This window comes from Contarinia nasturtii, unplaced genomic scaffold (genome assembly GCF_009176525.2).
Source record: "Contarinia nasturtii isolate CC-2019 unplaced genomic scaffold, AAFC_CNas_1.1 Cnas_scaffold_1565, whole genome shotgun sequence".
In the NCBI taxonomy this organism is placed as follows: domain Eukaryota; kingdom Metazoa; phylum Arthropoda; class Insecta; order Diptera; family Cecidomyiidae; genus Contarinia; species Contarinia nasturtii.
In genome coordinates this window covers 655328-670450 of record NW_022198900.1, presented here as the reverse complement: position 1 = coordinate 670450, position 15123 = coordinate 655328, and the positions used below count along the sequence as shown (strand labels likewise).

General features: G+C 34.1%; 2 protein-coding genes and 1 long non-coding RNA gene across 4 annotated transcripts; 1 reads left to right on the top strand and 2 right to left on the bottom strand.

Moving 5' to 3' along the window:
* Positions 1-29: 29 nt before the first annotated feature.
* On the bottom strand, positions 30-2543 carry LOC116346545. The gene is made up of 2 exons (XM_031776669.1): positions 1979-2543; positions 30-1820 (listed from the first exon to the last, which is right to left on the bottom strand). Exons 1-2 carry the CDS (start codon positions 2115-2117, stop codon positions 583-585), a joined length of 1377 nt encoding a protein of 458 aa, XP_031632529.1. The 5' UTR covers positions 2118-2543; the 3' UTR covers positions 30-582.
* An 800-nt stretch (positions 2544-3343) lies between these two features.
* LOC116346533 (zinc finger protein on ecdysone puffs-like) lies at positions 3344-9216 on the top strand. 2 transcript variants are annotated; one of them, XM_031776636.1, is made up of 13 exons: positions 3344-3457; positions 3605-3619; positions 3829-4099; positions 4170-4217; positions 5971-6169; positions 6480-6660; positions 6840-7209; positions 7277-7322; positions 7827-8110; positions 8198-8224; positions 8301-8691; positions 8753-8915; positions 8973-9216. In XM_031776636.1, exons 3-13 carry the CDS (start codon positions 3848-3850, stop codon positions 9097-9099), a joined length of 2088 nt encoding a protein of 695 aa, XP_031632496.1. In that variant the 5' UTR covers positions 3344-3457; positions 3605-3619; positions 3829-3847; the 3' UTR covers positions 9100-9216. The 2 variants fall into 2 exon arrangements, with proteins under 2 accessions (XP_031632496.1, XP_031632497.1); XM_031776637.1 differs by lacking the exon at positions 3344-3457 and having other exon boundaries at positions 3473-3619; positions 6483-6660.
* Positions 9217-11636: 2420 nt separating this feature from the next.
* Positions 11637-14577, bottom strand: LOC116346570. Its single transcript, XR_004201594.1, has 4 exons — positions 14161-14577; positions 13387-13797; positions 12277-13260; positions 11637-12176 (listed from the first exon to the last, which is right to left on the bottom strand). It is a non-coding gene; the product is annotated as an uncharacterized LOC116346570 (long non-coding RNA).
* Between the last annotated feature and the right edge of the window lie 546 nt (positions 14578-15123).

The window sequence follows — 15123 nt, the reverse complement described above, 5'->3', positions numbered from 1 at the left end:
ACAAAAATGGAAACAATAAAAATGTTAGCTTGAACACCCAAGTGAAATTCTTATTTAATGTGAAATTTTAGAGTCGTAATTATTTAGTATCGTTTTTGCCATTTAATCGACTTTAGTATTTCAAACGTACAGCTGAAATGAGCTGGATATTATATTATAATTTCATCATTGGCGGGCGATTTTTCCTATTGAAGATCAATTCATATGAGTCACAATTTTTAGCAATTGGACAGCATTTTTATTTTAAAATTTCCGGATACATTTTTGGGACAGAAGCTAAGTTTATTTTTATCTGTGGTTGTTTTAAAAGAGAACTTGTTTATTGCTTGTCTTAAAAAACGAAGAAGCCTACTCAGAGAAATTGAACAGTTTGTTGTGTATTTCGCCCATTTACACTGACGTTTCACACACAGTGTGAAACGTCGAATTACTCGCACTACAACAAAAATGATGTGAATTCGATATTTTACACTGTGTATGTATAACATCAGTGCAAATCGTCATTGATTTTTCGTAAATCGATTCAGTCGATTTTTTATTTTTTTCGGGTTACATTGTTATTAAGCTTTTAATAGAAGGGTTTTAAATAGAATAGTCAGAGTCATAGTCATAAGATTCTTCTTCGCTATAAACTTCTTCAAGATGATATTCTAACCACATTCGATTTTGATCGATGATTTTATCCGGAACGTGTAGTTCGATTTTTTCATCGATGACATGAATATCCAATTTTGTAGGAAATTCACTGCTTCGACTTTTTATGGCTGCAACCATTGCCAAATAAACATTCTTTCTGACATGTTGTCGATTATACGTGTAGCATCGAAAGAATGACAAATTTTTTGAATTGATCACAATTTCTTTCATTTCTGAGCTGTGTAAACAAAATCCTTCCGCGTATAGAGTTCCCAATTTGAACATTCCATTGACCGATTTTGCTAATGCGCCAGACTCAAGGTCACAGTCCGTAATTTCCAAAGACGAAATTTCATGCAATTTTGCCAAACTGTCCGCTAATTTCGAGTTCAGATGGAAATCAGATATTTCCAATTGATCGATCGATATTGGATTTTCAGCAATAGCCGCAACAAATCTTTCAACAGCTTCGTGTTCCGTACCAGAAAAGTCCAACTTCAGCAAGTCCAGATGTTGATTCGAAAAAACTAGCTTGTGACCAGAACTTACAAATGAACCATTCAAGTGCAGCGTTTTCAATGACCTACATGCGTTCAGTAGACGAATGAAGTCACCGTGTTGACATTTTAGCTGCAATGATTCGATGCGAGCGAATATAGAATTCAGTGGTTGTATCCAAGCCTCTTTTATTTCACTGTCGACACATATCTTCAATTCAGTGAGCATTGATTTTTCGCCGCAGCAATATGTTGTAAAGAGGTCCATAATGCGATTGTTATGTTCTTGCATCACGTATGAAATATTGAGAATGTTGACACACTGACCAAAGTTTCGGAATAAGCGTGTTATCAAATGTTTTATCAAAGTGCCGATTGGACGACGACTACTGATAAATACTTCGAGACCGGATATGCGACTTGAATAGATTTCGACGTTTATAGAACGGTTTTCAGCGATCTTGATTGCATTTTTTCGGAATCGAGTGCAAACATCGGCTGCAACACAAAGGTCTTCAATCTCCAAGTATCGGAATATCTTACAAATGTGATCATCATTCAACACATCGCATAAATTCATGGACGACTTTTCTTCAACTTTAAATTGATGGATATTGTTTGACTTATCGACATCAATGCCTATGGCTTTCATGTCCTTTGTAATTTCAGATGTAGATTCCATATTGCCTGAAATATGATGAAAATGAAATACGCAATCACATATCTATCACATTTGTTTCATATCAAAAATGATTGAAAATTAATGCGCAATTAATCTCACAAAAAAAAACTATACACAACCGGCCGAAGTAATCACATAGAAAAAAGAGAACGTTGATCAGTACCTTTCTCGCTGATTGACAGTTTTTCCTTTCTTTTGATATTTAAATATTTGCCACTGTACGCAAACAAACATGGATTAAAATGCACTTTGTCAGCAGGTTGATAGTTGATACGCAGTTTAAAATAATCATACACTGACATTTTCGAAATAATGCGTTCAACATATCTTTATGTCAACAAATTTTGTGAATTGACCAAAAATCGTTGTGATTGTGAATATTCCACTGCAGTGAACGTTTGCAAAACTTATTCGACTCATGTAAGATATTTCAATTCAATCTTCGTTGCGAATAGTAAACAACACTTATACACTTATACAACAAAACACAACTGTAGTCGATCCGTTGAATGTCGATGAACTGTCACCCGAAACTGACTACATGCTTACTGTTAAAGGAATTTCTGGTATAACATTGGAGCAAAAAGTTCCTCTTTATCTTTTGGCCAAAAGATACACAATCCTCAGTCAAACCGATAAATCCTGCTTAAAACCAAATTGCGTTAAGTTTCTAGTATTGGTCAAAATATGCTTGAGACTAGGGGCTCAGAACTAAAACCATTTTTTTTGTTCAGAATTAAGTATTATTTGTTATTTTAATACTACGAATTTTCTTAAATATATACTCCAAATCTTTTTTCATTTCGTTTATCAGTTTAATGTGCTTTCTAAAATCATCATTGGTGGACTTCAGGCGACTATTACTCAAAGCATTACAGTTTAGAAGCATTTCATTTGTCTTTTCAAAACGTTGTAACCTAAAACAAAAGAAAATTAAATTAAATTTATCTTTTCGGTTAAATTATTATTATTTTTTTTTTTCAATTAAAGCAAAATGCATACATTTGTTTCTGGGCACGAATAATGAGTTCTACATCTTCTTGATTCACAATACCAGCAATATGTTGTACGAACACCTCCGGAGCCGTAAAATTTTGATAACACTCGAAATTACTGTATTCACTATCCGGTGATTCATGTTGAGACCGTTGCTAAAATAAAATTAAATGGAATTATGTCAACCATATGAAGCAGTATTTTAATTACCAATTTTGTAGTATCATCAGTCAACTGATGATATGGCAATGATTTGTTTGAGTCGTTGTTCATAATGAAAACATAAACAAACTATGATATTTTTCGATTGTTTTTTTTTTTAATTATTGAAGGCACTCAATACTGCAGATATGAAATTCACGTTTTCAAACAACTAACTTTTTTTTTTAATTCAGTGACAGCTTCGTTTCATTTGGGTGCAATTTGGACAGCTCCTTTTCGAACACCAAACACACTCACACATGTGTATGTTTCATTGTACACGTTTCATTCTTCTAGTCGTTTCAAATGTTCAAGTCAGACAAGTTTGCAGGTCGGAGAGTTTCTTCGTGTATAGTCGCATCGGTTTTGACATCGCACTTCAATTAGTCTCTTTTGTCTCTGCCGTAAAAGAACACACAAACTACGCGTCGTGTAATATTGAATGGTTAGAAATTCAATTTGTGTCTTTTTAAATTAATATTCAATATCCAAAAGGAATTTAAAAAAAAAATTGCAGTAAATAGTTTTATGTGTTGGAAGAAATTTTCAGAAATTACTGATTTATTTGTGTATCAATTTTAAATAATTCCAGATATCTCCAATCGTGGTAAATATAATTTATTGACGAAATAAAATGGCCGGCTTTTAATGATTTAAATATAATGTTCTTTTAATGATTTTCAATATTAAATTAACCTTTGTTATTGAATATTGATGCAAGTGCCGCAAAATTATATTTCCACTCACTTATTTAAATACGCAATACAAAAAAAAAATAGATTATTAAATTATGTTAATGAAATGAAAAATGTCTAGGTATACCAGGTTTAAGAGAATGAGAGGCGGTCGTTCATTTGCATCGCGAGGTGGTCGTCCAGGTGACCGAGACTATGGCGGTAAATTTAGAGGTAATTCGTACCGGGATGGTCCATCCGGAGGCGGCCGATTCAATAACCAAAATCGAGGAAATGATCGCAGATTTGATGATAGTTTTGGTAAAAGTGGATCATCAAGCCGCAGTAGGTCACGGTATGACCGCCGTTCACCTGACCGTTTCGCACACGGCAATCTCGATCGTTCAAATCGGGTAATTTTGAGGAATAAATATCACTCCTAATTAAAAAAAAATAATTCATAAAAAATATTAATACTTTCAGAACGACCCACGAGATGATCCCATACTAAAGAAGAGACCACGAATTGAAGTAAGTGAAAATTTCGTAGGAACATATACACATAATCTCATTTTTTGGAGAATAATTACAGAAAATGAAAACACTGTACACATATAAAGTTTAATCAAAATAATATAATTTGGTACATGTTTTTTCTATGGTTCACCGGAAAAAACACGTGCAAAAGTATGTAAAATGTTACATCATTTAATTTGAATGCTTTTCAATGCGATCTGTTCTACACTTGAGCGTTTATTCAATGCATGAGTACCAAAAATATAGCTTCTAAATTGGCCGAAGGTACTTGTTGGATTATTATTTTAATCACAGAACCACAAATCTTTTGTCACACACATGTGATGTAGTTCGATGTAGTTTCTCAGCAAAAAGTTTGGATTCACATAAATATACTTCACATTCGAATCTTATAAGAAGAAGAAAAACATAGCAAAAAAATCAGAAAAAAAATATATTTTTCAAATGGTAATCAATGGTGATTTCAAACTTGATGATAACAATCAAGTTCAGGCAAAAGCTTGTTCGTGCAAACAAAGCACAAGAATCATATAATGCTTTGGGTATTGAAAACTAAAGAATTTGTGGAATTTTAAGTTTTGGAAATATTTAAACATATCGCATTTATGCCAGATATTTTTTTTTTAATCAATAGATTGGTGTTTATTTTGCTAAAGTTTATATATTTAAATTAAACAGCTCGAATCTTGCAAGCGTTCTTCTAATGGGAACGAAAAAAGTATAAAATATTTACTCATCTTTTTTTTCACTTCAATTCAAAGTTCTATCAGTCAACATTCTGGCATAGATGCAATATGTGCTTTCGGAAGACTTTTTTTTTTGTTTCAAGCAGATTTAGACATTTTCAATACACATTTGGGATGAATCAAGAAATCTTGATTATTTATCAAAATAAATTATTTCTATTTTAACAATTAGGATAAGAGCGATACTATTGTTTTGGTCAACCGAAATTACACAACATAAAATAGAGTTAGCCATAAATATTATCAGAAATATATGTGTAACAAAGCCAAATCGTGGTGGTGTCCAGATTTTTGGACACACATATATAGAGAGAGAGAGCGACAAAGGAATGAATGAAATGCTAGAAAATAGTTGCACAAATTCACTCGAGTGAAGGACAATTAGCGATATCAAAATTACGCTATTGATATAGAGAATGAATTGATATAATTTCTCTACAAACGAGCAAACATTGTCTGAAAAATGCAAATACAGAATAGAAATTAAAAAAAAAACAAACACTTTTGAATAAGACAAGTTAACGCTATCATGTAGACTATTTGACGACCCAATTGATGGCCAGTCTGCACGACATTTTCAAAACAAACGATGCTTTTAAATGTGCACAAGATGAAATTCAAAATGGAATAGAAAGAAAGAGAGACAGAGAGAGGGAGAGAGAGAGAGAAAGAGAGAGACAAAAAGCACAAAATAATTGCATAAACATGAACATGAATATAAATATGAAAATGAGTAAAATAGTCGTAACTATGGTGATGAACCATCATAGATCGACATCATCAAATCGAATTGATCAAAATCTAAATGCAACTATTATTCGTATTGGTTATTGAAATGCGACCAATTAAATTTCATTCACTAACTCATGCATTTTGCAAAATCAACGGTGGTTTTCACAGAAATGTGTAGCAGTCACAGATAGAAATTGAAAATGCTGTGAAAATCATATGTGAAAAAAGTAAAACCAAAAACAAATCAAATACAATGATCTCTTTAATAGAGCAATAGTGGCAGACGGCGTGATTTCAGCAGTAATTTATCCGATAATAATCGACACAGTCGTCATCACTCAAATGGAGATAACGGTCGGAATATCAACAATCGGAACAACAGACGTTCACCACCAAAGTCCAGTCCATCATCACGTCATGCAAATGTTGAGATTGGTTCGTCGCATCATGTAAAAGAGCGTACACTCGGTGAATATTTCGTATTTCATTTTTATCTAGATCTTGTCCAGATTTGTTTGGCAAAACCGAAATGGAAGTGCCAGCAGAATTTAAGACTCAACATCACATCCAATTATTCAAGCCTACTCACGTCAATTTATAAATATTGTCGAGAGTAAAATATGGAATCAACTGGTTTTTGATTCAAAGAGTATTTGGACATAGAAAAAGACTGTTTTTGATTAGGCTTGAACATTTTGATGATTTTGTTCTGAAATATTACGATACATATTGAAATGAGGCTAAATTTGACTGTTACGAATTTTGCAAATTCATTCAGCAGTGAATAAGGCGAACCGTCGATTCAGCGGAAAAGGTGTATCGGTACGTGATAAGGTGGAAACAAACGCCCGAATTCGACGATCGAAGTTGATGACATCCGTGCGATCGACTATTTTGCGGCGCAGTTTAGTTAATAATCGGAAACGAGATGCGGCCAGAAGAGCCAAACTAATGCGGAGGTATTTTATTTGCTTATCATTGTCAACCCATTCAAATAGCTTTGTAAGGTTTTTCACAGTTGATTTTGTTAAGAAAATGTTTGAATCATAGTGACCGAAATCAAAGTTACATAATTGAATTGCGCGTTGCAAATAATTAATTAATTTCCTTTTTTCAACACATATGAATATGAATTCAGTTCTTTGATGAAACGTAATACTGCTGTCAAGAAAAATATCGTTGAAGAAGATGACGGTGAAAGGACATCAAAATCGAAAACTGAAGAAACTGATTCGAAATCGGACGTTGACAAAGAATCAGACAAGAAAAAATCGACAAAAAAACCATCTGACGATAATGAGAACGAGAACGATGAAAATCAAGTTGAAGAAACCATCGATGATTCGAAACTCAATGCACCGAATGAAGCAGATAAATTGCCAATTACTAAAGCATCTGATAATGAAGATGATAAGGAGTCGGTTAAAAAGGAAGACGAAAAAGAGAAACGAAAGAAGTTTGTTCGACTATTTTGTCCCCATTGCAGAATTGAAAGTGCAACATTCAAGGTAAAAACAACAACAACATTGACACACTTTTTCTTTACAATCTAAATCTTTTGTTTACAATCTCTAGGATTATAATAATCATATTCACAGTCGCAGTCATAAATTACTTTTGGGTAAGTATTCCAATAAAAAAAATACTAATTTATACTAACCGAGTAATGCGCTATATGTTTTATATGAAAACGTCACACGAATCTCCCCCGAAAACGACATCTTTGGTCTTGCAGCAGAAGCTGTTTCTATGCTGAAAATTTCCTTTCAGTTTAAAAAATTTAAAATATTATGTATGTAGAATTGTACAAATATTTTAAAACTTTGAAATGAGATTTACAGAAATATGCATTTGAAAATTGTTTTAAAAAATAAACACGGTACAGTCAATTTCAAAAATTTCAATGAATAATATTGTTGACATATTTTCACGATGACAGCTATTTTTGCGGTACAAAATTGACCCGTTTGAATGATTTGTCAATATTGAACAATTGAACATACTCTACACACATGGGGAAACAGAGATGGCGTTGTCGTAGCATGTAGAAAAATATATGTTTAACGCAATATTCGGCTTATTTATACTTTGATTAATTTCCATTTTTTGTGTAATTCTCCCCCAGGTCGCTACGGATTGAAACAAAAAAGTCGCTTGGCTCGAATGCGTCTGGCACAACGTAATGCTCAACGTCAATTGGAAAAAGAGCTTAAAGATGCGGAAAAACTAACGCCACAATTTTGTATGTTATGCCGCCTAAACTATCGTTCACCAAAAGAAGAACACCAAGCATCTGAGGCACATCGCACGATGAAAGAGTTTTTGATGCCGCACTGTGAAATATGTTCCAGTTCGTTCAAGAGTCCAATGTCTTACGAAATTCATCGGTGCTCCGTCGAACATCTCAGGGTAAAGTTTGCAATCAAAATTGAATTTTTAAACTTTTCGAACAAAAAAATAATATTTTTCATTGTTACATACTTATTGTTTATACAGAAGAAAGCAAATAAGGGAGATGAGAGGGTAAGCACTTTGAAAACTTTTTTATGCTAATTAATTTCCATTAATTTAAAATTGTTCTTCTCTGGTTCCCCGGCAGGATGAGAGTGATGTTGAAGAAAGCGAAGAGTTGCAAGTTGATTTGGAGAATTTCTTGATTGTCGATTCGGTTGGTGATGTAAACGGTGGTGAATTTTCATTTAATGATGAGAGTGATGAAAATCCTATCGATGTCAAGTCATCTGACGTTACATCACGTGCCGAAATCAATGTGGGCAACGAGCATGTGAAAAAAGTTGAAGTTTTGTATTGTGAACTATGTCGCTATTATTTGCCACATTTGGATGATTCAGAGGCTGCTTTACAGAAACATTGTAGCACACGTAACCATTTGCGAGCATATTTACGATACAAAGAAAATCAGTCTCTAAAAATCACAGCTGAAATGATTCATAGAAGAGACCACAAAGAGAAACACTCGAAAAAAGACTGTAAGTTTTACTCGCTCACAAAATCTGCATACGGATGAACTCAATTTGGTTTATTTTACAGCCAAATCCATGGAGTCAGACGGTAAACACTCAAGTTCCGTTGCCAAAACGGATGATGACATTACGGACAAAATTTGGGAAGATGCTGAGAAGGATTGCGATCAAATCGAGCAATCCAATTTGAAGAATAACAATGAAGATGAGGACGATACATCTGTTGAACGGTAAAAACGAGATTCATGAGCTTGATTTATATTATTCATCCTTAATTTACTTTTTAGCTTCGATCGTTTTAAGAACAGCGAAAAGTCTGACGAAGCTGAAGTTTCTGAAAATGATGCTGACACAGATATAGACAACACAAAAGGCGAACCCATCAATCAACACGGAACTGAGTCCAGCATCTAATGAGCTTCATCCTCAAAACATTTCGAGCTAAATTTAACTTTGAATACTGTTTATTTGTATGAATTAAAAACATGAAGATAAATTCAAATACATGTATTCAAATAGGTGTGCATTTCATTTTTTTCGTTTTATTGAATTTCCGATTCAGTTCTTACTCTTCTTCAGAGGCACCTTCATTTTTAGTTGAAATTTCATGAAACTTGGTGATATTCATCCCCCCGACATGAAAAAAGTGACATGGTGGCGCCATGTACCTGTAATATGGTGGTGAAAGAACAAACTTTGCATGTGCGACCACACAACGTATTTGCGACCACACTGTGATAGACGATTTGTTTTTTCTTCTACTTTTTTTTAAACGAAATAAATTTTAAATACAAAAATGATGAAATCGCAAGGAATTTTCTAATTGTGAACATTTTATTTTTGAAAATAGATAAATTTTATGATCACTCTTTGCGACCACGCACATTTTGCATTTGCGACCACAAATTATTTCATCCAAGTTGATAACAACTAACATCAATAATGTGGTCGTACATGCTCTTACATGAAAATTTGTTCTTTCACCACCATGTTGTACATGGCGCCACCATGTCACTTTTTGCAATACACTGTCATGTCGCAGGGATGGTGATATTACTTATTTTGGTCAGAAAATAAGATTCACAAGTTTTCATGGTGATTGGGTCACTGCAATTTTTCATGATTTTCCAGTAAAATGTACCTTCTTTCCTTACAAGTCGCTGTCTTATATGGAACCGCAAGTTGAAAATTCCTTCATATCTTGAATTTGGGGACTTTAAGACATGTTTTCTCAAATGGCCATCAAGATATGCCTCGAAATTCAAAAAAAATGTTCCACCCTAATATGTATTTCTTTAACACATCTCTGGTATTCAGTAACACGTTTAATGTTTGTCCGTGTAGTGAAATCGAGTGCTTTGGAGCCGCGTATGAATTGTTTGGACTTGGAAAGGTTCGAATAGCTGATGTCAATTTTTTAGTTTCCTTTTTTGAACTCGCGGCATTTGCTTATTTAAGATTAGCGTTAGTCTGTGGAAACTCTTGAATCTTATTTTCTTATCGAAATGCATAATCACAACAAGTTTTTAAAAATTTCAATCAGAAATAGGGGTACCTCCCTTATAAAATTTTCTATTTTTGGTGATTTTTTAGATTTTTGTTTGAAATGTGTATCAAAAATTGGTCGTATCGCAAAACTTACGCCAGATTCGGTTTTCTCTTACCAAAAAACCTCCAATAACATCTCTATTCAAAACATTTGTGTCACCAATCCAATGAGGGGATGTGAAGACTTCAAGTCTCTTTGAGCCGACGGTGGCGCCCCGAATAAACAGCATGCCAATTTTAAACTTTGCTGTCATTTCCTCCCATTGCACCAATCCTGTTCGAATTCATTGAAAATTCAGATTTTTTACACTTTCTCTAAAATAACATATGAACAGAAAATTTTAGCACAAAATGCAGGTGTTTATTGCGCTACATAAACAAAAACAAAAATGTCAACCAATGCACATAAGAGACTTAACGGGACTTCTACTCTACTATCAAATACAATTTGCACAAAAATTTCAAAACAAATTCTGCATGTCTTCTCAATCTGTCTTCGATTGTTGAAAATAAAGTTGATTTATTCATGAGAATGAATCGGCAATGTTGATGAGAACAAGTCAGTGCTCTTAGTTCTTATTTGAAGGACAATAGAATTAATTAAGAAGTATGTGCAATACGGAGGTAAACAAATGTAGGGCATATGGCAAGAATATGCTATTGTTAATTAGATACGCATAGATTCTATAATTGAATATTGCGGGGTTTGAAATGTAAGCAATATAATGAAATCAATTGTAGTGGGAGAATAAATAGAGATTTAGTTATTGAATAAAGTTAGACTATTCGGCGAAAGCCAACAAGTAAGAACTTGTTTGTCTCAGTTCCAGTTGCAGTTCAAGTAGTAAAGCAGTAGCAGTAGCTGATTGTTAGCAGAAGCAGTAATAACTTCGTTTTGCATAAATAACTTTGCCAAATTATTTCAACATCGATCTATGTATCGTGTTTTATGGATTTAATATGAATGTAAATATTCTAGAGAAAGCAAAAAGTCCGGTCGTATTTCCAATCTGAGTGCTCAAACTTTCAAAACTGTCACCAAGTGCCAAAAATCGGATTGGTCAAGCAAACATTCATTTTTGGTGATTCATTATAATATTTTCAAAATAAGTTACGAAAAAAATTCCGAATAGTGTCAAAATTTGGCTGTTCACTTCGCCTCATAGCATGTTGCACTGAAAAATTCATCATTTTGGACAGTAGGGTGAAGCGTTTTTGATCTTTTTTTGGAGTATTAATGCGTACACTTGGATTTATATGTGTCTTGGCGCCCCGAATCAGGATGTACCAACATTTTTTCAAAATGTGACCATTTAGGCCTGCCGACTTGCACTTGAAGTATACCCATTTTGCTAAAAATTCATAAAAATTATTGTTTTCTCGAAATGAAAAAAATTACTATCTTTTACAACTTCTAATGTGTTATTTAAGTTTATTTTATGTGGTTTTACCATTTAATGTAAGATATAGCATATATCACATCAAAATAGGTGTCAATAGTTGACGGAAGAAATAAATGAAATTTTTTTGTTGTGCGCGTATTGGGGACGACATAATACGTATAAGAAACTGGCTCTGGATAGAAGTATTCAACCCATACCCATCGTTTTGAACGTTTTGCGCCACTTTCTGCGTTTTCTCCTGTTGGATTGGGCTCGGCTGATACAAGAGTGTTTTTATCCTCATCTTTTGACGTGCCATTTGTTCCATTTATGCCTTAACAGACATAATATTTTTATATGCTTCATCATCTTGACTCGGTGCTTCACATAGTTCAGCCACTGTGACCCTTTTGGCGATGGCATCACTGGGTAAATTTTACGGTTTTCTCTGTCTCGGCGCTCCTCTTGGACGAAATCTGTGGTCCAACGCTTTGCTTTGGCATTTCGCACATTCTGAAAAGTCTGCCAATGGAACTGCTTGCTCGACATTACAAAGTTGATCTGAAAAAAAAATAAAAAAATGAATAGTTTTTGAATTTTGGCACTTACGCAGTGTATTTTCCATTGAAACACATACAACATAAATGTATACAAAACTTACTTCTTTGCCACTTTTAATGTTGTGTGTTACTGTGGTATTCCAATTCCGCACGCCTGTATTAATGCCCGCAAATTTTTTGAATTTGCCATCCATAATCATTTGAACGATGCGACGAGAACGGTCGATTTCTTCGTTATTTGTCTTCTTCTTGGCCGAGTGCTGTAGAGACACAGCGATTCCATCGGTGTTTATGGAAAATTCAAACTTCTTTTTTCCACGCACGAATCACCGAATTTTCCGCATGTAGAAATACTGATTCCACCAATGATCACTTGCATCGTTGAAATCCTTTTGTGGAATATTTATTATGCTGGTTTTACCGTTTTTATTCTCAACTTCCACTTTCGGTAGCAATTTTTGCGAAGACAACACCTGGTGCATACTCGAGCAGTCAATTTTGAAGTGCTTTCGGCGAAAATCACACATCAGCACCACTACTAAATTCCGGATGAATGGCCGAAAGTTTGGATCGTCGAGAATTTGTTTGCGCTTGGGGCACCACTCACGTTTCTTCTTTGATTTTTGCGCTTTCTTTTCTTTCGTTTGGGTCGGTCCTGATGTGGCCACGTCGAATTGTACTCTTCTATCTCGCGTTGCATAGATAGGAACATTGGCATGGCCTTAAACCAATGTTTTTCGTCAGTCGTGAGGTCATGCAGATCGATTTCTGGAAACTCATGTCATACAACATGCCACACCGTTCGAGTTTGTTTGGATCGTGAATTGGCACTTTGATGTTTTTTTCTTTGATTATCAGTTTTACAACACTTTCGATGTCACTTGGAAAAAAATTCTCTGCGTCCTCTTCTCGGTCTGTGTTCAATTCGAACACTTTCAGTTTCAAGTACTGGGTGATGTGTTTGTCAGCATGCGTTGTTGAATTGGTGACGACGTTGTCTGTGTATTGATTGGCCAAATGCTTGAGGCCATTGCCATTGAAATCTTTGTTTTTGGGCCAATCGATACGATGGTAGTCGTCAAGACCTAAAAATGAAATATGTTTGTCAAATGTGTAGTCAAATTTTGACTGTCAAAACTCGCTATTTTATAAAGGGGATGAAATTGTTCAAAATATCTAAATAAATCAACTATTATTATTATTATTATTACCTTCGACGATTGCTTTGAATTCAGAATCGATACGTGGCAGCTCTGCTCGTGGTCCTCGTGGCTTAGTTCCTCGTGGTCTGTACGTCGACTTCGGTTTCGGTGGCTGATTGTTATGCCATAGCACTTGGTAAAAGCAGAGTTGGTTCTTTTTTTCTCCACTTTCACCAAAAAATGCGAAGTCATTATTCTCAATGCCTATGTTCGTACGCCTTTTGCACCTCGAACCAGAACAGCAATGAGCCCAAAACGCAAATTGAAGTGGCTTGCAAACTCAGGTCCGTTATTTTGCTCATCAATGCTTGCTGTAATTGTGAGCGAATGATTGTCTTCAGCGCACATTTGATCGTTGTAATCTCATCCTTCGTTCCTCCCTTCGCTGATATGGATGGCTTGAAACGATTCGCCATTTTCCTGATGAAAAAAAAAACACACGATCGATTTAGTTTAAAAAGGAATACTATTATATTTGCGATATTTAGACATTTTCATTGATCCATATAGATATTTTTTACTGAATGATTTTTCATATTAATGATACCTGTGTTGGAATTCTAACGACATAATTCCGATCGACATTTTTGTTTATCGGAATAATTGTTTTGTGTGTGGAACAATGATCGAACTCATTGAGTAACACAGTAAAACAATCGAACACATTGTTTCACACATAAAACCATAGTTCCGATAAACCAGAATTCCGATCGGAATTATGTCGCTAGAATACCAGCACTGGCTGAGACACAAAAATATTGAGATTTTTTGATAGAAACTTACGATTGAATAAATCTCAAACAGAACAAGAATCTATCTCCTTTTTTGGTACACACACAAAAATGGATGGATGCATAATTTTTCGGAAAATCATTAGCTATGTTATGATTTTGTAAACCATAGATTAGCTTGAAATTATTCTAACTATTTGATCATCGGTTGTTGCCCAAACGATTGAAACTGGTCATTTATGATTTCACAATATTTTTAAATGTTTTGTTATTATCATTAAAATATTAATATCGAATCAGCTGTTCAGTACCAAATTATGCTATTTTTGCCTTCAATATGGTAAACGTATAGATAACTATAACATTTTCATCACTCATAAATTACTTAAGCACCACAAAATCAACATCAATCACGTTATGTACACAATACATAACAAAATGTTTTTTTTTTTGATTTGACGCATTTTTTATGCACTGTGTTCATTGCACACTGTATTCAATGTTTTGAAGTATTTATTCACTAACTGGAGTGTCATACGAATGGTAAATGTCACATCAATTTTATAACCTCACTCTTTTGAAAAAAATCAATTTTAAACTGAATTTCTAAAGCTAACATGTTGTTGAAAAAACAATTATTTTCCATCTTTGGAATTTTATTCATTTATTAAGCTCAATGTTTGAGCTTTATATTTTTTACAATTTTTTTTTTCATACATTTTAAACATTTACTTCATTTATCGATGTATCCAAACCACGTTGAAATAGATATCTTTTGGTATCCTGTTCAAGATGTTTCATAGCTTGTGGAAAGGCATTTTGATATTGTGCGACCAAAGAGCCAAGTCTGGGCAAATCGTCCAGTGTAATTTCCATATAGTCAAATGCAATGCCCGTATTTTTTTCGATATTTTCATTATATGGTAAAATATAATATCTACTGCTAAAATGTGTAAGTATCGTGTGTTTAGCCTCCATTTGTCTGCTTTGCTCAAGTGCCATAGACATGGTGGAA

Coding starts and splice junctions, on each gene's coding strand:
- LOC116346545 (XM_031776669.1), bottom strand. CDS start 2,117: ATGTCAGTGTATGATTATTTTAAACTGCGTATCAACTATCAACCTGCT. Junction 1,821..1,978: donor ACTGTCAATCAGCGAGAAAG/GTACTGATCAAC, acceptor ATCATATTTCAG/GCAATATGGAATCTACATCT.
- LOC116346533 (XM_031776636.1), top strand. CDS start 3,848: ATGAGAGGCGGTCGTTCATTTGCATCGCGAGGTGGTCGTCCAGGTGAC. Junction 6,661..6,839: donor AGAGCCAAACTAATGCGGAG/GTATTTTATTTG, acceptor ATATGAATTCAG/TTCTTTGATGAAACGTAATA. Junction 8,692..8,752: donor GAAACACTCGAAAAAAGACT/GTAAGTTTTACT, acceptor TTTATTTTACAG/CCAAATCCATGGAGTCAGAC.